The following is a 21053-nucleotide window of genomic DNA, read 5'->3' as shown; positions in this document are numbered from 1 at the left end:
CCAAACTTTAAAAAACAAACGCGTTTTCGAGTCTTGGAATCTATAAATATAGTCTTTATGGGAAGTCTCAAGAGCGCTACGAATCCTATTCGCTGGATCTGAAAAAAAAAACAAAAAAAAACAGATAATCATCATGCCCGCCTTATCTCACTCCAAAGCACTCTCATCTCTACCGTCCGTTTCCCGATCTCTCCCTCTCATCCAACGACTCAGGAAGATCCATGGACTCGCATCTTCCTTCCCGGAATCTTCTTCCCCCTCCCCCGCTCCGTCGAATCGCGCCGTCCCTGGCGGCTCTCTCGCTAAATGGATCTCCGGGATTGCAGCTGGCTCCGGCTTAGGGTTTCTGTACTGGTCCTCCGATTCTGACTCGACTTCTGGTTTGTTCGGTGGAATTAATTTGTTCTCGTTAGCTGATTCTTCATCGACCTCCGTCTCTGACGGCGATCTGAAACCGAGATCGAGATCGAGATCGTTCATCCCGAAATTGGCATTGCCTGGTTACAGCTCTCGCTTCATCTTCGGAGGTCAGCGACGCTTCTAACTCATTGATTCCATTTTTTTGAATTTCTCAGTTGATTAATTCGTTCTTGAAAGCAGATGCGTATAGAAGGAAGATCTTCTTCAATTACGAGAAGCGTTTGAGATTACAGAGTCCTCCTGAAAAGGTGCGTTAAAGCTTTCTATGTTTAGGCGATAGAAACAAACACGATTTTGATTAGGTTTGTTGTGAATGATAATTAGGTTTTTGAGTACTTCGCATCTGTTCGTACGTCTAAAGGAGAATTGCTGATGAAACCAGCGGATTTGATGAGAGCGATTGTGCCTGTGTTTCCTCCATCAGAATCTCATCTCGTGAGAGAAGGATATTTGACTGGGGAGAGGAACCCCGGTGAGCTTAGATGCTCTCCGTCCGAGTTTTTCATGCTCTTTGATGTTGACAACGATGGTCTTATCTCCTTCAAAGAGTGAGTTTGCTTAACATAACCAAACCATTCATTCTCTGTTTCTTTTTTCGAAATTGAAATTGATTTTGTTTGGGAACAGGTATATCTTCTTTGTGACATTACTCAGCATTCCTGAATCAAGCTTCGCCGTGGCTTTCAAAATGTTTGATACCGACAACAACGGGTGAGTAGTCTTTCTAATTTGTAAATAGTTCAATCGTACTTTTGGTAACTTTCACTTTTTTCCTGCTCCATATTGTGTGGGGATCTTTGGAAGTCTCTTTATGAGTTTACGCTCTGAGTCATGTTAAACAACTCTGGTCAGTGCTTCCTATCCTTTGTAGCTTTTCTTTCATTGTGCTGCTTCTGATTAAAGATTTTTTGTTTTATAGCGAGATTGACAAGGAAGAGTTTAAGACAGTGATGAGTCTGATGAGATCTCAGCATAGACAAGGCATTGGCCACAGAGATGGCCTTCGAGCTGGGTTAAATATGTCTGGCTCTGTCGAGGATGGTGGCTTGGTTGAATACTTCTTTGGAAAAGATGGCAGTGACAAACTTAGACACGATAAATTCACCCAGTTTTTGAAAGACCTGACTGAAGAAGTAAGTAACTATTAAGCCTTTGATTATCCATCTCTCTTGTTGTACTCTGTGAACCATCTTTGTTCTCAATAAGTTAATCCCTGTTATTAGTAAGAAAGAAGGTCTTGTTATAGCCTCATGTATTAGCTAAGATGGTAGAAGAGTTATGCAGCTTAAGATGGTAGTAGACTCTAGTTTATGATACATGGATCAACATTGTTGTTTTACTGATAAAGACCTTTATCTTGATATATAGATGCTGAGGTTGGAGTTTGCACATTATGACTATAAACGAAGAGGAACTATATCAGCCAAAGATTTTGCATTGTCGATGGTGGCTGCGGCTGATGCAAGCCATTTGGGCAAGCTGCTTGATCGAGTAGAGGATTTGAGCGAACACGCGCATCTCCAGGACGTCCGTATCTCGTTAAAGGAATTCAAACAGTTTGCTGAGCTACGCAGTAAACTTGGGCCGTTCTCTCTTGCTCTTTTCGCTTATGGCAAAGCTAATGGTTTACTTACAATGAAAGATTTCAAAAGAGCCGCCTCTCAGGTGACTCCTCAACATCTAATGGTTCTCTCTATACACAGTTTAGTTTTTGCATTTTATTGAACTTGTGCGTTGAACAGGTATGTGGAGTATCATTGTCAGACAATGTGATAGAGATTGCGTTTCATGTGTTTGATTCGAATAGAGATGGGAATTTGAGTGTGGAAGAGTTTCTGAGGGTTCTACATAGAAGAGAGAAGGATATCTCACAGCCAATTGCCAAGGGACTGTGCCAGTATTTCTCAGATGGATGGAACGGTTCTAACAAGTGTTCCTCTCCGTAAAGCAAAGCAAAGGGCGTTTCTCTTTGGGGCTCACCGATGAAACTCGAAGACTCTTGTTTTTGTGCGTCTCTTGGGTTCATACGAGTGAGCCCAGAGATTTGATTACTCCACGTTGTGTAAGAAAGAAGTCTGAATAAATCTTTGTACAGTTGTTGGACCTATGAACCTTCCTTTTAAATTGTAATCCGAGCCTAATTAGTTATATATTCATTGCCATTTATATATTTAGCCACAACAGAAGTGTGCGGTTATCCATTATTCCAACACCAAAAAATACATCTGGCAGATCTGAAATATCCATTATTCTTTTTCTTCTGAAGATATCACAATCTGAAGTATTTGACCAAAAAAATAAAAACAAACCTGAAGTAAAGGTACAAACATTCATACAACAATCACCAATTTAAAGACACTAATCCAAATCAACAGTGAACAAGAATGATTACACAGCTATTGTATAGAACCAAACATAACAAAAAGAACAAACAACCAATATGTTGTATCAAATCTGAAGAGAAGAGAGTTATCACCATTTATAACCTTCTTCTCTTGACTGGATCCCAATCATTCTCAGCCACCACATATGAATACCGCAGAAGCCAAGAGTATATCCCGTGGAGATCGATATCCACCACACAAAAAATCAAAAGGGAGAACACTACTCCCAAACAAACAAAGTGCCTACAATACATTGTTGAAAACATTCATAAGATCAGCTTTCCATCAAACAACATCCAGATAAAAAACACAGACAGCTTCACAACTGTACAAAAAATAAAACAACTAATCAAGACTGGAGAAATCTACCTACTACTCCCTAGTTCATGCTCCACAGAAAGAATGGTTTATCAATAGCATTCTACTCATGAGAAACCAACAACTTAAGATTACTACAGAGACAGAACATTAAGACGATGTGAACCGGATATGAGTCACTACTTACTTACCTAATGATAACATATGAGAAGAATATTTCCTCAAGCAGACTCAGAAAATACATTTTCCAAGATATCATGCAGTTTTGGCGCTTTTCTCCGGAACATCGGTTCTAGCCGGAAAGATGGCACACCCATCTGCCATCTTTTAGCATCATACATCTCATTCCACGCCTGTACTATCTCATCAATCTTGAACCCCATACCTGCCGTTATTACAAAAGCAAGATATCAGAAAAACAATTGGTTGTGACTTCTTCAAAGTTTACTACTCTTATTTACCTTCAAGTGCACTCTCGCTTGAACAATGATTCTTCACCATAACAGCTATATCAGTAGCAGAAGCTCCAGCTAGTTCAAACTTCTCAACTGCAACTTCTAAACACTCCTCCCAAGTCGTTAGCCCCAGCTTATACTCCACTATAGACCGTTCATATAAGATGGAGCCCCACAAGAGATTAATCTGTGAACTCATATTAGCCGTCTGCTCCACCGTCTCTTCATCTGCACCTTCTCTACACCATCCATCCAGCTGCATCTTATGCAGAAGCGCTCTCTGCATATCCAGCTTGGAGATACCGTTAAGACGACGCTCTTCCATCTCTTCCCAAATCTGCATCCCTCTCTCCATGCTATCCTCAGCTTTGTTGTAAAGCATAAGAACCTCCTGAGAAACCTCACTCTCTATGTCCACCTTCCCTTTGAGCGCATGGTACCACAAAAGCTTTGCTTGTTCAAACTGCTCTTGTCCAAGCGCGATAAGAGCTTCGTAGAAATCAGGTTTAATCTTAACCGCTTCTTCATATCTCTTAGCAGCTTTGTTGTACTCGTTTCTCGTCCACACAAACGCAGCCTCAACCGCTTCTATCACAGCTTCCCTCGAAGCATCTTCGGGGAAAGAGACTTGCTTCCTGGCTTTAGACATGTGGACGTTCCCCCAGTTGAACATAGCTAGCGCAGCCATTTCTTGGAACTTATCAGCTGCTATCTCAAAGAGCACTTGCGCTTCTTCGCCGGTTACAGCGTCTTCCATCGCTTCAGTGTAGAGCTTCATCCCAAGGTCATGTAGGTCCAAGTAAGAGTCGGAATCAAACCCCACATGGTTCTTGAAGAGCTGCGCAAACTGAAAGATCCAGTTCTCAAAGCACGAAGACTCTCCAACACTTCCACTATCCGCAACGCTGCTCACTCTCTTCACATCCTTCTCAGCACCATCATAACTTGGTTCTTGGTCAGGGCTAGCTTCTGCTATGTATAATCTAAGGGAAGCAAGCTTATCATGATTAGAAGCAGCGAGCTTCAGCTCATCTGATGTGGTGATAGTAACCAAATCACCTTCTGTGTCCTTATACTTAATCAAGAACCCTTTTAGAGCAGGAAACCGATCCTTGATTACGTCTCTCACAAGTCTAATACTAGAATCCAACGGTAACTGCGCCCACCTTATATCATCTCCGTGGACCAACTTAACCGTCCTAGTAACCGTTGTCTCTTCTTTCCCTCCTTCGACAATCTCAGAGGCAATGACCTCTTTGTCCATTACAACAACCTTCTCATCTCCTCCCTTATTACCACTCTTCTTTTTCTGTTTCTTGAAAGTAGTTCTCTTCTTCTCCTCCTTTGTCTCTGCTATGATAGCCTTTGGACTCTCAACAACAGCTCTATTCCCTTTAACTTCATCTTCTTTCTTCTTCTTCTTACTCTTCTTCACAACCTTCTTCAAACGAGCTGTGCCAAGAGGCATCACATCCACAAAGCTCTGCTCCATCTCCTCCACATCGACACCTTTATCAACCAACGCCTTCTTCACCCTATCAAAAACCTCATTCGCATTCACGTTCTCAGGCTCCATGTTCAGCACAATCCTCGCATCCCTAAACGCGTAGTCCAACTTATTCAACGCCTCGTAGCAACGAGCGCGTCTCAGCAAGGCCCTGCTGTACCGAGGAGAAGCCTCGAGAGCCGAATTGCATTCGCTAATCGCGTTAGGGTACTCGCCTAACCCCATCTGCATATAGCAAGAGGCCATGCTGGTTCGGAGATACGCTACATCGATGTGGTCTTTGGGGAGAAGCTTCACGGCTTTGTCGTAACACAGCATCGCTCCTTCGTTGTCGCGCTTTTGGAAGAGTTTGTTTCCTTCTTCTTTGAGCTCGGCTGCTCGGTTTATGAATATCTCCATGTCTTCGTCGAAGGCTCTTGAAGCAGAGCGGTGGTTGGTTTTACCTGACTTGGCGCCGCCGCCGGGAGCATCTTTTGGCGTCTTCTTAGCCGTTGGCTTTCCCATTAAGGAATCAAACAGAGAGGAGTCGAAAAGGTGTTGACTTGTTGTAAGGAGGAGAAGCGTTTAATGAAACAAATGTTGATAATTCAAACAAAGAGAAGACACGACACGAGAGAAATGGAGTGAACCCTAATCCACCCAATAAAATAGTGTTTTTTAATAAATAAATAAATATACACAATTTGTTTGTTGTAATTTATTATTATTATTATCATAAGGGACGGACGAAATGGTAAGGAAATGGGACCAGATGGAAAGTCTTCGTTGTGCGTTTGCTGGACGGCATGGTCTTTGGGACCGACCAGAAGGGAAGTCTTCGTTGTGTTTTGCTGGAAATGTGGAAAAGTTTTTTCTTTCCAACTTTAATCTATTTAAAAAGAATTTAGATTAGCTAATGTGCTTAGCTTGCTGTATCAATTATTAGTATTTTTATTTGTTTCGTTTGCTTACTATGGTTATGAAAATTTGAATCCAGAACAGAAGGCTTCCAATTTTAAAGCTATAAGCCTATAATTTAAGAGCGGAAGAGATGACTAAGATTTGTATTTTGACGATTTAATTCTACCATAAACGTTGACTAAGAATTTGTATAATGCTACGTTTGAAAACTGAAACCAATTTGGTTATTATAACATATGGGCTTTTATAAGAAGGCCTATGCTTCTGTTGGCCCAATAAGTATTTTTTCTCTGATTTGGTTTTTATACCCAACAGCTCTGGTGACGTCTGTCACTTTTAAGAGCAAAAACCAAAAAGAGCAACGTGCTGTCACCATGAGACACACAATGATCGCATTCGCAAGTCAAGCAGAGATGAAGATGAGGAATTGCAGAGGAAATGATATAATACTTTGTTTCTCTGTGAATGTTTAACCTCTTCTGTATGTAACTCAAGTTTTACAAATAAGGATGGGCACATCAATATCTTGGCAAAAACAAAAGTCATATTTCTTGAGACGCTAGAAACTTAGTAACCTTGTTCACCGACATGAATCAGAAAGTTGTAATAGCAAAAGAAATTATTAATTCATGCAACTTATTTTGACCCTGGAGCTGACGGGTCTGAAGATGTAAGGCTCGCCGGCATAAGCGAACTCAACTGTGCCTCCAGCTGGCATAACTTCTCCATTAATCAAAAGACACGCTTTTCCTTGTGGGCGAAGTAGCCATGGCTTGACAGGATTCACAGGAGCAAACCCTTCGCATGTGAGAATCACCTGCTTCTGAGGACAGTTACACGTGTTGACCACCGTCACTTTCCACTCCGGTTGTGCGGCAATATATCTCCCGGTCCTCACCCCGCCGATCTGGAGGTCGGTGGAACGGCAGCGGCAGTGTCCTGTGTTGGTTATTTGTCCTTTTTTTTTTATCAGTTTTGTAACTCTATATGTATATGAAAAAAAATGGAGATATTGTCCCATGATGATGACTGGATATTAAGAATACATATATGCACTAAACGCATGAAATTTCTGAGATATATGCAAAAAGCCTTTAAAGATTCTATTACATTACCTTGAGTAACGATAGATAGAAGTAGAAACATAACAAAATACTTATGAGCAAACGCCATTGTGATTTTTGTTTTTAAGAGATGGAGAATGAGAAACGAATCGGTCAAATTTATATAGCCATTGCGTGTGTTAATGTTAACGTTAAGTCTCTTGCTTCCGTAATTAATAACTAATAGAGTTACAATTCTTGAATTCATTAGAATCTATAAACTTTTTATTGGAACTATATTATATTATATAAACACAATTAATAAAGAAACGACAATCCTGTAACTAAATATACTCCATCAGTTCTGTAATACTCCTTCCGTTTTTTAATATAAGTTGTGTTACAGCTATGCACATAGATTAAGAAAATTATTAATTTCTTATATTTTCTAAACAAAAACATCATTAATTATTTACCTAACCACAATTCAACCAATAGAAAAATAGAAGATATATTATCATTGGTCAGACAACATTAATTATTAATAAATTTTACATAGAAAACCGAAAACGACATATAATATGGAACAAAAGAGTTTCTCTAAAACGACTTATATTAAAAACTCTTTCCCTTTCAAATTAATTGTCGTTGTAACATAAATTTTTTGTTAAAAAGTAAGTGTCGTTTTATGATTTCAATGTAATTTTCTATTAATTTCTCTATTTTACCTCTAATTAAACTAAGATAAACAATAAATGTTATGCAATTATAATGGTTAAACAAGGATAAATTTGAGTATTTAACTAGTTTCTTAATTTGTGTGCAAAACTCTAAAACAATAACTATTTTGAAACCGATTGAGTATCTGATATAGAAAATTTGATGTTTGATAATATAAAATTAATATTTTTTTAAGATAATTTTAATTTTGTTGAAATTGATTGACTAATAATATGTTACTGCATGAATATTGGTTAACTTGATTTAAATTTTTATATTTTTAATATTATTTTCTTTTACAAAATAAATTTCTTAATCTTTGTACTTTTAATCAAAACATATTTTATTACGAAACTAATGGAGTATTTTTAGACCCGTTGGCAATGTATATTAATTACTTGTTGACTGCTTGTAAATGGCTCATGGCTGGTCAACACATCTTCAATTCCTTTTTTTTTTTTTGAAACACACTTATATTAAATGATCAAACCAAAGTTGGTCGACACATCTTCAATTCCATTTATGACATTTAAAGTAGCGGAAGGTGTTTTATCTCCTTGCTCATTACGTGGTTACTGTCTTTATTTGTACTGTCATTCATGGAGAAATTAAACTACGTATGTTGATCATTTCTTAGATAGTTAGATGATCATGAAAGTGTGATCGAATAATGCAGTTGCAACGAGTACTGTTTTTTTAACGGCCTAGATGAAAGTGTGGCTTAGAGAAATAAAACGATAAACACTACAGTTGTTTGGTCACCAAAATGTGAACAGTAATACGACTAATAAAATGACATAAAACTCAATAATAAAACGTGTACATCTTTATTAGTCTCTCTCTCTCTCTCTATATATATATATATATAATAATGATCATCAGTTTTACATGCTCATCAACGAAACAAACATGAACAAATACCAAATTAAACTGAGGGCAGAAAATTTAAGAGCAAGCGATTCCGCCCGACTCCATTTTGATATCTAACTTCTTGGTCCATACGTATTTGAAAACGAAGTCACTATGGCCGTATAGATTGTTGGTCATCTTACACTCGTTACCGGATATCGATAACTGCGAACGGTCGATGGGTGTGAGCGATTTGAAACCGACACATGTCAAAACTATGTCAGTGCCTGTGCAGGTGCAAGGGTTCGTCACTCTCACTTCCCATTCTGGTGTGTTCTTGATCATTTTTCCGGTTTTCGATTGTTTCAGATATATATCCTCAAAGGATCCTTGACACCCAAATCCTAAATTTTCCAAGGGCAATAGAATTATGAAAGAAAATTAGTTATAGAATTACACATTACGTGATGTTATGTTAAAAACGGTGTGAGCTTTAAACGAATTGGATCTGCTATATATAATAATGTGCGAAAATTGTATAACTATACCTTGGGAGACGAAAGCAAAGAGGAAAATGAGGCAAATGAATTTGCATGCATTTGTTGTCATGGTTTGATGTTTGGATATATATATTTATCAGAGAATATATATAACTTAGTAAGTATGAGAATGGGGATGATAAATTGTGATGTTAGTGTTATTTATAGGGAGGTATTGGGTTTATAGGTTACAAAAAAAAAAAAAAAAGGTATTGGGTTTATTTTATAGAATAAAATATCTTTTATGATTAAAAATTATAATTTGCTATTTCTGTAACGCTATTTTTTATTTTGACTTTGAGTTGACTAAATTTAGTAAAAATTAATTTACAATAATTAATTTTGACTATGCTATATTTACATTTTCTTAATGAATAGATATGTATATTAAATATTTTTATATTTCTATTATTACATTTTAGTGTTATATTTGATTATATTAATTTAATTACAATCAATTAGTTATTAGCATATTTCAAAAATCTTATCTTAAATACAAAATTACAAAAATGTATATATATATGTCATAATTAATTTTAAACAATGTCATATTTATTAGTAAGTCATGCTTTTATTGAGAATGAATACAATGACGATGCAATCAAATTTTTTATAAATTATTTGGTAAATAATATCTAGAAGAAATTTTGGTATAATTATAACTAATGTTGACCAAATAAAGAAGTAGGTAACAGTTATTTTATTCTTTTTGAAAGAATGTTAAATTATTCAAATAAAAAAAACTTTTTATAAAGGATGTGTTCTTTGATCTACTTAGCAAGTTGCAATCAACATGGTTTACAAAATAGTAGGGTAACGGTTATTCAACTGCTATTAAATTGTTCTTGCATGCAAATTAATTAGAGTCAAAGCTAATTAATTTATTAGAAAAATGGAATTTAAGATACTGGGCATGCAAATAAGATCGAATTAAAAAGAAGAAAATAACGCATTCATCTCAAAATTTTAAATATGATATTCCCTCTGTTTTATAAAAAATAATATTTTGACACTTTTTTATTATAAAAGTTTCATGTTAGAATTTTAATGTAAGCGTTTTACAATAATACCAGTTTTAACTTTCAATCAAATTTGAATATATTTAATACTACAATGACTATTGATTAAATCAAATACAATTAATTAAGATTATTATATAAAACATAATTAATTAGGATATAAGCATAAACAAACACATAATTAATTGCAGGCTTGGTTCGTGTGGAAACAGTTTGTAACAATAGCTAGTGGTCCCTTTAAAGCACCCAATGAAACAAAAGGAATATCAGATGATAGAAACGCTTTTCCACCAACTGTAAGATGTTCACTCGTGCTAGCTCTGGTGACGTCGGTTACTTTAGTAACATTTATGTTACTATGTATGCAACTCGAAAGGTTTCACAAAAAGATGCCCACATCAATATCTTGGGAAAATGAAAAGTCATTTGCTTGAGACGCAAGAAACCTAATAACCTTGTTGACTGACATACATGAATCAGAAAGTAGTAATAGCAAAAGAAATTAATGGATGCAACATAGTTTGACCCTGGAGCTGACGGGTCTAATTAACGTGCTTACTGTTTTCTATTGCATCATCCAGGGGGAAAACTATGTATGTACGCTCAGTAGCGGCCCTGAGTTTTGGTAGGCCAAAAGCAACATTTAAGTTTTTGGGCCACTAAATGTTACATTAATAAAAAGAATAGAAAGTGTTGGCCGGTTGGTCAAACTTTGCACCTGTTACTTAAACTAACTAACCTCTATCCAGTCGAACTGAAGTGGTTTACAACATTTTTTTGGGCTGAAATGTTTGTGATAGAATTAAAGGCCGGAAGCACATGCTTCCTTGATTTTTTGCCAGGGCCGGCACTGTGTACGCTGACAAATTTATCAACATAGATGAAAGTAGGCTTAGATAGACACATGCATCTGGAACCAAAGAATGTACTAAACCAAAATAACAAAAATAACCAAAATTAAACTAAATTTCATAAACAACTATGTATATATGTGGGTAATTGATCATCTGATATATTTTAAATTGGGAATTTAATGAAATAAACCCTCAACTATAAAGCCATCAATATTAAAACCCTCAAGTATTTTAAAACTGAATTAAATCCTTAACTTGAATATGTTAGGAAACATAACCCTCCGTCTAAAAAGACGTTTAAACCCAAACAATTTTTTGTCCATATGCCATTTGAATAGAAAAAACAACGAGCCATCTATATTAGCATAAAAAGAACAAGTTTTTAAAAAAAAAAAATTAAAGCACATGTAGTTTGGTTGCATGCAATATATATCCAGATAACATGAATTTACCACAAACAAAGCACTGTATTTCACCAAAAAAAAATAGAGTATGCCCAACAAAGAGAGCATATTGTAGTGTAACTTGGTTTTACCAAAGCAAATGAACATCACAATATCCACTCACATATAGTCTAAAGACACTTGTCCTGCATCAACACAAATAAATTATGTATAAGTCAATGTTCTTGACAAATGTGTTATACTCAGGTTAACAATCTCTGTCTCTATCGTCTACTTCCCGTTCAACTTTTTATGATTCTAGGGTTTATTGTTGTGCGTTGATGACCTCCAAACTTTGTGTAGTTTTTGATAAAAAAAATTGCTGTTTCTATTATTTAATAGATGTGGTGTATTTTATTTTATTTTCAGTTAAATGGTTTAAAGAAGAAAAGTAAACGTTTGACAAATGGAGGGTTAAGTTTTCTAACAGATTCAAGTTAAGGATTTATTTTAGCTTTAAAAGACTTGAGGGTTTTAATATGGATGGCATTATAGTTGAGAGTTTGTTTCATTAAATTCCCTTTTAAATTATATGATCAATTACCCAATTTTTTTATCCAAGCAACCTAAATTACTCGATATTTAACTTTAAAACAAATTATCCAACATTATCGGAAAAATCATAACCAAATTGAATCCAAATATTTTTTTGGATATTAGCCGGTTCCTAACTTTGCTATTCCAACCAAATCGAAAATCAAAATAACTGAACTAAACTGAATTTTGTAAATAACCGAGAAATCTGATATTTCTAGAACCGAAAAAATAAAAATAAAATTATTTGTATTGAAACCAAACGGAAAATCAAACGTGTTAGATGAAAGTGTGGTCAAACACTGCAGCTGAAAGGAGTATTGTTTTTGAAGGGCTTAGATGAAAGTGCGGCTTAGAAAAATGTAACGACAAACACACAAAATGTTACAAATGTTTTGTCAGCAGAATATCAAATGCAATAACTACAATAAATGACATAAAACTCATAAATAAAACGAGTATCTTTATTAGCCTAAATCTTATTAATGATACAGACAATATATATGTAATAATGGTCATCAGCTTCACATGCTCATCAGCTCAAGTAACTAAACAAACATGGACAAAGACCAAATTAAACCAAGGGCAGAAAATTTAAGAGCAAGCTATTTCGCCCGACTTGATCTTGATATCGAACTCCTCGGCCCATACGTATTTGAAAACAAAGTCAGTTTCGCCATATAAATTGTTGATGAGCGAACACTCGTCACCGGCTACCAATATCTGCGAAGGGTCGATGGGTGTGAGCGATTTGAAACCGTCACATGTCAACGTTATGTCAGTGCCTGTGCAGGAACAAGGGTTCGTCAATGTCACTTCCCACTCTGGTGTGTTCTTGACCATTTTTCCGGTTTTTGATTGTTTTAGTGATATATCACTAAAGGATCTAGAACACCCAAATCCTAAATTTTCCAAGGGAAAAAAAATTATGAAAGAAAAATTAGTTATAGAATACATATTACGTGCTGTTATGTTAAAAAGAGTGTAAGCTTTAAACGAACTAGACCTGGTATATCTAATAATGTGTGAAGATTTTAACATATTGTTGTTCTATATAAGTGTATATATATAACACTATACCTTGGGAGACGAAGGCAAAAAGGAGAAGGAGGCAAAGGAATTTGCACGCGTTTGTTGCCATGGTTTGATCTTTGGATATTTATCAGAGTATATGAAACTTAATTAGTGAATGTGAGAATGTGGCAGCTCAATTGTGATGTTAGTGTTATTTATAGGGAGATATTGGGGTTTTTTATACAATAAAAAGTTTTGGTAGAGTTATAGGTTATGTTGACCAAAGAAAGAAATGGGTAACGGTTATTCAGCTGCTATAAAATTGTTCTTACAGCTAGTCAGCTGCTATTAACTTTTTTTGTTCATTTGCCTGTTAGATGTCAAAGCTAATTATTTGTCTGTAAAGTCAAAGCTAATTAATTTATTTGAAAAATAGAGTTTAAAACACTGTGCATGCAAATAAGATAAATTAAGAAGAAGAAGAAAACAACTCACTCATTTCATAGTTTAAATATGCTACTCCCTCCATTTTATAAAAATGTTATTCGGACACCTTTTATTACAAAAAAATATCATATTTAGAATTTTTAATGTAAATTTTTTACAAATATACATACCAGTTTTAACCTCCAAGAAAATTTAAATACATTTATTATTACAATGACTATTGATTAAATTTAACATAATTAATTAGGCTATAAATATATAATCATAAACAAACACACAGATTTAACTGCAGGCTTGGTTTGTGTGGAAACCGTTTCTAACAATTGTTGACACGCTAGGCGTTAAGGAACCTCTTCAACAAAAGCTAGTGGTCCCTTTAAAGTACCCAATGAAACAACAAGAATAGTCAGATGATAGAAACGTTTTCCACCAATTCTAAAATGTTCAGTCGTGCTAGTTCTATTTTTATATATGTTGACGGCTTCAGCAAGGTTTGCTATCATAAGTACCTCAGTCAAATGTCTTTGATAAATTGAGTGTCATTCACTTCTTACCTATCATCTTGTGATAACCTTGCATAATGTCAAAGCCCGGTATACTGTTCATTGAGTGGACGAAACGATCAGTAAGAACCGTAAAGTACCGAAGTCTACGTGAATTAATAAATAACAAATAAAACTAAAACAGAAAAACGACTCTTTAATCTTTATTAATTTCAAGCTAGATGATTCGGACATAGATATGTATCAGTTTCATATGCAAGCTCAAGAAACTATGAAACTAACATGAACCAAACTGAATTAAACCGAAAAACTTCCGGTATAGTATTTAATTGCAGACGATTACACCAATCGATGACTTTGAGGTCGAAGCTCGTATCCCACACGTACTTGAAAACGAAGTCTACGTTAGGAAGGATGAAGTTGCCGGCATTTAGGAGACATATGTCACCGGTTGTCGACAACAACGAGGTTGCAACCGGTGTGACTGACTGGAAACCGGCGCATGACAACTTTGTGTACTGAAATTTGCACTTACAAGGGTTAACGTTATTACTTTGTTTTGTTAGAAGGACTGAAGCTAATTCTTTGACCTCAATGTTGTTAATACGGTCAATTATTTATCCACCATTGAATTATTGATTTGAGTCCAAATAATACTTAGGTAAGTTAAATCCGAAAATGAGAAGAAAATTAATTTACTGGGCTCAAAAAGAAAAAAAATGTACTTAAAATATCTTGTTAAATATCTCAACGTTCTTGACGAAAGCAAAGTGACCATGTTAGTTAGTTCCACACGTTAATTCGGTAAAACTTTAGTAACTTGTTAAAATCTATACTATTAAAAACCCTTTTTGGGTCGGCTATATCAAAACTCTTATTAGTATTATTCACTCGAACCTAGTTGAACATGAAAACCTCTTTATTCTGAACATGATAAGTTGAGCATCTTAATCTATTTTCTCATTTCCTAATGTTTTCAAAATAAATTAACATATTCATCAGTCTCATGTGGTCAACTAAACAAACATGAAACGAAACACACGATTTTGGTATATAAAATGAAATGGCAAGGTCCCATGTGTTTATGAAACATTTGGGCAATTGGCAATTGGCAATTGAAAGGAGAGGATTACATTATTAAGGACACTCTCGTCAGTCGTGCTGGATTTCATATGGACCATGAAGCCACCACATGACATCATTATGACGCCAACTTCACCTGGACAAGTGATCGTCGCCCTCACTTGCATTCTAAGTATGGTCTTAACCGTATGATAGGTAAAGGATTGATATGTTCTGTTACATTACACTTCTCATATCCTTCCATATTAAGCCTTTTTTTGGGGCCAACTATCAATATAGTTTTGCTGAGATTCGGGGTAAAAAGTTATGTAATAGACGGACGAATGATGAATAACAAGAAAAGTAATACTTAATTCACAGCTATACCATTTTCCCCAATTATCTTACTCCAAAGCTCAAGGGGTATGCACTAATCACAAACTGTAATAAATGGCCTAATCATACTTTCATTTCATTGTACCAAAAAGAACTATAAATTTGGAGTCAGCTCCAAGAACTTCCTCAAAGTGTGGATGTGATGAAAAGGGAACTACGCATTGATCATGCCATGGAACACACTTTTTCTGCGATATGAAAAGATTCTCATCAGTTATCAAGCAGCTACTAAAACAAAATGATTTGCTTCGTAAAGCCTAAGCATTTAACCATGACAACAGTTATATTTGTGAGAGACTAGTATTCATTTTATATACCTTGTCTTGTGCTGCTGCAGCAAAGGCGGTTGTCGTCTATATATGTTGCCTGGACACCAATCATCCAAGATCCAATGGTAGTATCATCAAAGGCATATGTCTTCAACAATCCACTGCATTTATATTAAACAGCAATGATTATGAAGCGAGTATGTTTATATTGATATATAAACTGAGCTAGATTATAGTGGAAAACTAACCTGTTTATATTGATATACTGAGCCAGATTCTTGGAGAGTATTACAAGCGAACCAGTTGCATGACGGAAGTACCTAAAATAAAACAAACAAAGAAACTGAGTAAAGACAACATAAAGGATTCTCGTCTCTCCCATTTGGTTGTTCACCGTCGAGCTAAATAACAAATGAGATTCCATCTTCAGTAGAAACATAAACGAGAAGACTCTGAGTTAATAGAGACTTACGATTTGTCGTCTCCAAATTTCCACCACTCAGGCTCGTACCATTGACTTCCCCTGAACACCAAGAAAGCAACCCATGTAATATGGAAATGAGAATGTGTTTTACGTCAAAAGCTTGTAATGCTCAATCACTATGTTAACCGAAGAAGGTTGAGTATATACGAACTCTTGAGTAACCACGTCTCCAGACTTCATGCACCCAATGTACGCACCATCTTGACCACGGCGGCTTTCAAGTAGCCCAATCAACCCCTCTGTTAGATCATTTTTTTTATCACACAGATACATTGTTTGATATCATGATTGGATCAAAAATGTAGATTTGCAAGAAGAGGAAGGTATTTACCAAGATCAAGGTCAACGTTGTCATCAACTTTGACATAAAACTCTGCATCCCAGTTCTGAACAGCAGCGCTGTAGAAAAACTTCACTTTCTTTGGCAACTCTTCTTGAGCTTCCTCGTGATTCTCCTAACAGCCACATCAGTGAACAAAATTCAAATCAGCAGGCAACGAGCATAAGCAAAAGAGTTGTTCTTACTTACAAGAATCAAAAAGTCTTTAGTTGCAAGATTTTCTTGGTCAATTTTCCGATCTAAGCTATCACCTCGGTTAGCACTGTAAATTTATAAAGCATCAACATCAGTATTATCACCCATATGATGAAACAAAGCATGAAAAAAAAATCATAAGAAATGAAGAGTGAAGTGAGTAGGAAAAGAAAACCTCCGACCAATCACAAAGCGTATGACAACTCCTCTTTCCTCAAGTTTCTTCAAAGCGTCATCTAAACGAGAAGAAAATGTTTATAAAAAAAAAGTAAATCATTGTTGGATGAGCAAGCAAACAAAGATGGTGATAGTATTACTCTTACCTCGTGGCATCCAAGAGCCTCTAAACTTATTGCGCTTCAAGTGACTCCCAAAGCCAGTGTAAACTCCAATCACAGCAAGCATCTTCTTATTCCCTGAAGAAGCAGAAGAAAGACTCTTCTGGTTTTTAAGATAGCCTTGACTCTTCGCCTGTGCCAACTCCATTTCAGTTTCCACAATTCTCCTCTCAAGATCTCTATCAAACAGTTAGTTACATCTTCTGTTAGTAGCACATGCAGATGATAAAACACTATCCTATCAGAACTAATAAATAAAATAAAATCAGCTTACTTGCATCCAAGAACCATCAGCTTGTCATCAACCGTAAGAGCCTTAGGCCTCTACATTCCACAAGAACATCACTGAGAACGGAACTTAAATCATTAAAGAGAAGGAGAAGAAAGACCAACCAGTTCTAAATTTTTCTGAAGCACAATGTTGAGTGCGACTCTGTGCTGCGCATCTTGCCACAACCTAAACCGTAACAAACAACAACACAATAACAATAACAGAGAGATCAGAATCAATTGATAAACGGATCCAGCTATTGAATCTGAGCTTGTGGGAGATCTATGTGATCCTCTTAGAGAATCTATAATGTAGATTACGTTACGCATTGATAATAACAAATCTAGAATAAATGAGAGTAAGGCAACGTACCGGCCAGCGACGTAGAGCCAAGCGAGACAAGAGAAGAAGGCCATGATGAGAGAAGGCTTGGATGTGTTCTGAGACTTGGAAGACCTTCCTCTCCTGTCTGATTTCGACGATACAGTCGTTGGTAAGCTCTCCATCTCGATCCACGGCGAGACAGAGAGAGAGAGAGAGAGAGAGAGAGCTCGGAGGCAAGAGAGTTGACGAATTCAGATTCAGGATAGAGAAAGTGAAGAAGGAAAGGAAACAAAGAAGTAACAGATGTATAAGTTTTTGTTAAATATGTTTCCTTGTTCGGATTTTGATTTTTGTAGTAAAGAGGAACCGTTTTTTTGTTTGTGTGGTGTTCGGAGATTGGTTATCCCGACATGATTCCGATTTCAGTTGAACACTCTGGTCGACACAGAAGTTAAACTACTTGGGCCCACTGGGCTCAAAATCTCATGTTTTTATTATTTATTTTTCTATTTTATGTTGCTTAGGTTAGAAGCGTGGTTATTAACTCACTTTGTCGACTCTATCAATGGTTCAATTCACCAACCAGTTACATTTAAAAAACAGAAAACTGAAATTAAGAGTTGGTGTAGGAACGTAAATCACTAGAACAATAACGTTTCTGCAAAAGAAACCATTTTTCAATATAAAAAGTGCAAGTACTACTTCACAGATTATTGATTAGTTTTACTTCAAGCTTATGTTATTAAACTCGCATGGTCTGTTTTCAGTTCATATATTTTCTTGTGATCTTGATAATGGAAATTGTGTTATGAGGATGAATGCCAATGACCAACTTGAAACATTCAAAACAAAAAGTGAAAGAGAAGCAAAATGTTTAACAAGAAAGAGTAAGCAAAAAAAGCAAATTTTAATGTCAGCTTGAGTCTCTGCACATATAACAACAGTCCAAACCCAAATGCTGCACTAACAAAAACACCATCATTGGCAAGCTAAAGTTAGTTAGATCGCTTAAGGAATTTTCTGACGTTGATTTCTTCCAAAGGCTCGTCAGGAAGTGTTATGTCGGTACATGCAAGAAGTTGTGGGTCTTGGACTCCTGATTAGCGCCGAGGAGCTCTCCTTAGCGGCTAGCGGGCAACAAGCTAGATAGTGAAGGCACTCCTTGGTTTCTCAGCTCCTCTTGTGTTCTCTTCATTTCCTCTGGATCTGTTTCACCAAAAATAACAACAGTTTTCAAGAAACAGCTTTAGGAGCTCTAAGAAATTTGTAAAAATGCTGAAAAGAGATTATACATAGTCTATTCAAGAAAATCGTTGCTAAATTACTCAGCAGATTAGATCTAACGTGAACCGCTTATTCTGGTTACTAACACAATGATTGCTACTAGATATAGAGCGAGACACACAAACCGGTTTAATTATGAACATTATCAATATATGGATACAAGACAACCACAAGTGAAGGGCTAGAGAAACGTACCTATGTTTTCCATCAACTTGGGCATTAAGAACACAACAACCACCATGAATCCCACCATCAGACCCATTGGACTTTTCAAAATTGCCATTACATTGAAAGGTTCACGCAACTGCAAACAAGTACAAGATCGATCAGAAAACAAGAGGAAGAAGCACATAGCTAAAAACTAATGAAACACATTAAAAAAGCGGATACAGTATGAAGTATTCACCTCATAGTATTGGTCTGCCCGCAGTGGCTCCAAAACTAGCTCAGTAAGACTCCTTCTGGTTTCTGTAAGCGTTGCTTGAACCTTTCCATGATGCCGAGCGCTAACATCAACTCGCACCTAATTTTTACACCATTGATTGAAGAATGAGAAGCGAGTTCTCGATAAAGCTGTACATCTGGAAAATAAACATTATTGCGACTTAAAAAAAAAACTTACTGGAGAGAAGAAGAAGCCCAACGCATATACTTCAATCAGATGAGTCCCAGCTGGCACTTTGTGGCTGTGAAATTAAACAAGGAAAACGAAAATCAATTCTAGTAATACGTACATCAAAAGGCATATATGAAAACGTGTAACAAAACAAGTTAGCAGATATTTTGAGTAGAATAATATAGTAGTATATAAGTATACTAAAGGAAACTATTATTTGAAGAGGGAGCAATAATATACAATGAAAAGTATCCATCCGGCCTGAGGAAAGTAATATTCTGTCCACCATTGAGGACAACATTGATATTTGAGAATTTTGCTGCGTGACCAATCGCTGTGCCTGCCAAAAATAACTTCTCGATCAGTGCTATTATATGATGGAAACGTGATGGAGTCTCAGAAAGAGCAAATTGTCGAAATATAACACTATTCAAACTAGCAAAGCATATTGCTCCATAATTCTCAAGCACTTAGAGACAATGATGACAGATACCATGAAAGTTTCCTAAAAAAAAAACGTTATTCAAAGTATTGAAACGTATTTGCTCATATTCTCAATCAAACGCTACTTTCGACAGTCCACTTATAGAGATGACATACTACATAACTAAGTTAAACTCGCCAGAGGAATATATAAACATATTTTTAATCCAGCAAACACATTAATCATACCACATAGGGAGCTGTGCATAATAGGCAAGCCTAGTAACAGCTAATAATCTGCTAATCACACTCGCGGATCCATTAATGAAAATAAGTTTTGGACGGTTCAGACAATTCCAATAATTGACAAAGTAATAATCTAAACTAAACTACAGGCAAAGAAAGAAAACGAAATTAGGGTGAAACATACTTGCTGGGATCCTCACACGACCCGTGATCGTGTAACTATCCTCAGTCCTGCAAACAAATCGAGCAAAAGCAGATCAGAAAGAATGCAAATTGCTAATGTCTATAAGCTAGATTGGCCAACCAAGTACATTAAAATTGAAATCAACTTGCTCAAATGATCAAATCCTAAAACTCGAAGCTGAGAAAAATATAGAGGATTTGTAGAGATGGAGGATAGACGATCTAATTACCCAGATGAGATTGGCAGAGTGGAGGCGAAGAAGAAGAGAGAAATCTGAAAGACGAGCAAAGCGGCAAGGGGAGTGGATCTGAGAATCGGCGCCATGGTCGTCGTCCGCAGATTGTCGTCGAAAGCCAAAAGACGAGTTTCTAAATCCTTCTTCGATCCAGGAGAAGAAGAAGAAAACATATATAAGAAGTAAACCTTCTGAGTCACCTGGAAGGTTTACGAAAGAGCCAAACCTTCTGACTCAGATGCAGGTTTAGGATGAATCAGATATATGATGGGCTTTGGAAACAAAGGCCTCTCTGGGTTTGTAAACAAAAGCCTTTCTCTAGTTATTCCAGACCGAAAATGTAATGCAAGAACAGACCAGCGTTGTATCTCCAACTCATCAAGAAGAAAACTCTAAATGAAGTCCAGAGATCTGCTTTGCTTCAAAAGTTGATCCTT

General features: G+C 36.2%; 6 protein-coding genes, 1 long non-coding RNA gene and 1 pseudogene across 9 annotated transcripts; 2 read left to right on the top strand and 6 right to left on the bottom strand.

Moving 5' to 3' along the window:
• The first annotated feature begins 81 nt into the window (after positions 1 to 81).
• On the top strand, positions 82 to 2590 carry LOC103851312 (calcium uptake protein, mitochondrial). Of its 2 annotated transcripts, none has more exons than XM_009128158.3 (7): positions 82 to 527; positions 601 to 668; positions 745 to 968; positions 1048 to 1131; positions 1340 to 1553; positions 1789 to 2085; positions 2163 to 2590. In XM_009128158.3, the coding sequence occupies exons 1-7, from the start codon at positions 134 to 136 to the stop codon at positions 2364 to 2366; spliced, it is 1485 nt and encodes a 494-aa protein (XP_009126406.1). In that variant the 5' UTR covers positions 82 to 133; the 3' UTR covers positions 2367 to 2590. The 2 variants fall into 2 exon arrangements, with proteins under 2 accessions (XP_009126406.1, XP_033135463.1); XM_033279572.1 differs by having other exon boundaries at positions 2276 to 2347.
• Positions 2591 to 2702: 112 nt separating this feature from the next.
• Positions 2703 to 5768, bottom strand: LOC103851302 (protein PHOX4). Its single transcript, XM_018653478.2, has 3 exons — positions 3584 to 5768; positions 3314 to 3507; positions 2703 to 3047 (listed from the first exon to the last, which is right to left on the bottom strand). The coding sequence occupies exons 1-2, from the start codon at positions 5586 to 5588 to the stop codon at positions 3344 to 3346; spliced, it is 2169 nt and encodes a 722-aa protein (XP_018508994.2). The 5' UTR covers positions 5589 to 5768; the 3' UTR covers positions 2703 to 3047; positions 3314 to 3343.
• A 655-nt stretch (positions 5769 to 6423) lies between these two features.
• On the bottom strand, positions 6424 to 9284 carry LOC103851281. Of its 2 annotated transcripts, none has more exons than XM_009128137.3 (3): positions 9145 to 9284; positions 7100 to 9000; positions 6424 to 6923 (listed from the first exon to the last, which is right to left on the bottom strand). In XM_009128137.3, exons 2-3 carry the CDS (start codon positions 7293 to 7295, stop codon positions 6607 to 6609), a joined length of 513 nt encoding a protein of 170 aa, XP_009126385.2. In that variant the 5' UTR covers positions 7296 to 9000; positions 9145 to 9284; the 3' UTR covers positions 6424 to 6606. The 2 variants fall into 2 exon arrangements, 1 of the variants encoding a protein (XP_009126385.2); XR_004451381.1 differs by having other exon boundaries at positions 6801 to 6941.
• Positions 9012 to 11211, top strand: LOC117128204. The gene is made up of 2 exons (XR_004451425.1): positions 9012 to 9307; positions 9345 to 11211. It is a non-coding gene; the product is annotated as an uncharacterized LOC117128204 (long non-coding RNA).
• A 1217-nt stretch (positions 11212 to 12428) lies between these two features.
• Positions 12429 to 13226, bottom strand: LOC103851272. Its single transcript, XM_009128116.3, has 2 exons — positions 13066 to 13226; positions 12429 to 12887 (listed from the first exon to the last, which is right to left on the bottom strand). The coding sequence occupies exons 1-2, from the start codon at positions 13124 to 13126 to the stop codon at positions 12580 to 12582; spliced, it is 369 nt and encodes a 122-aa protein (XP_009126364.1). The 5' UTR covers positions 13127 to 13226; the 3' UTR covers positions 12429 to 12579.
• Positions 13227 to 13905: 679 nt separating this feature from the next.
• LOC103854817 lies at positions 13906 to 14566 on the bottom strand (annotated as a pseudogene).
• Positions 14567 to 15322: 756 nt separating this feature from the next.
• On the bottom strand, positions 15323 to 18100 carry LOC103851263 (hydroxyproline O-galactosyltransferase HPGT2). Its single transcript, XM_009128105.3, has 12 exons — positions 17677 to 18100; positions 17427 to 17490; positions 17308 to 17357; positions 17019 to 17212; positions 16871 to 16931; positions 16690 to 16762; positions 16492 to 16615; positions 16312 to 16399; positions 16149 to 16199; positions 15925 to 15996; positions 15725 to 15837; positions 15323 to 15595 (listed from the first exon to the last, which is right to left on the bottom strand). Exons 1-12 carry the CDS (start codon positions 17808 to 17810, stop codon positions 15573 to 15575), a joined length of 1047 nt encoding a protein of 348 aa, XP_009126353.1. The 5' UTR covers positions 17811 to 18100; the 3' UTR covers positions 15323 to 15572.
• Positions 18101 to 18437: 337 nt separating this feature from the next.
• Positions 18438 to 20851, bottom strand: LOC103851257 (ER membrane protein complex subunit 7 homolog). The gene is made up of 7 exons (XM_009128103.3): positions 20611 to 20851; positions 20382 to 20428; positions 19769 to 19868; positions 19535 to 19598; positions 19319 to 19435; positions 19108 to 19216; positions 18438 to 18834 (listed from the first exon to the last, which is right to left on the bottom strand). Exons 1-7 carry the CDS (start codon positions 20787 to 20789, stop codon positions 18749 to 18751), a joined length of 702 nt encoding a protein of 233 aa, XP_009126351.2. The 5' UTR covers positions 20790 to 20851; the 3' UTR covers positions 18438 to 18748.
• Between the last annotated feature and the right edge of the window lie 202 nt (positions 20852 to 21053).

This window comes from Brassica rapa, chromosome A01, assembly GCF_000309985.2.
Source record: "Brassica rapa cultivar Chiifu-401-42 chromosome A01, CAAS_Brap_v3.01, whole genome shotgun sequence".
In the NCBI taxonomy this organism is placed as follows: Eukaryota; Viridiplantae; Streptophyta; class Magnoliopsida; order Brassicales; family Brassicaceae; genus Brassica; species Brassica rapa.
This window is presented reverse-complemented; position numbering and strand designations above follow the sequence as displayed.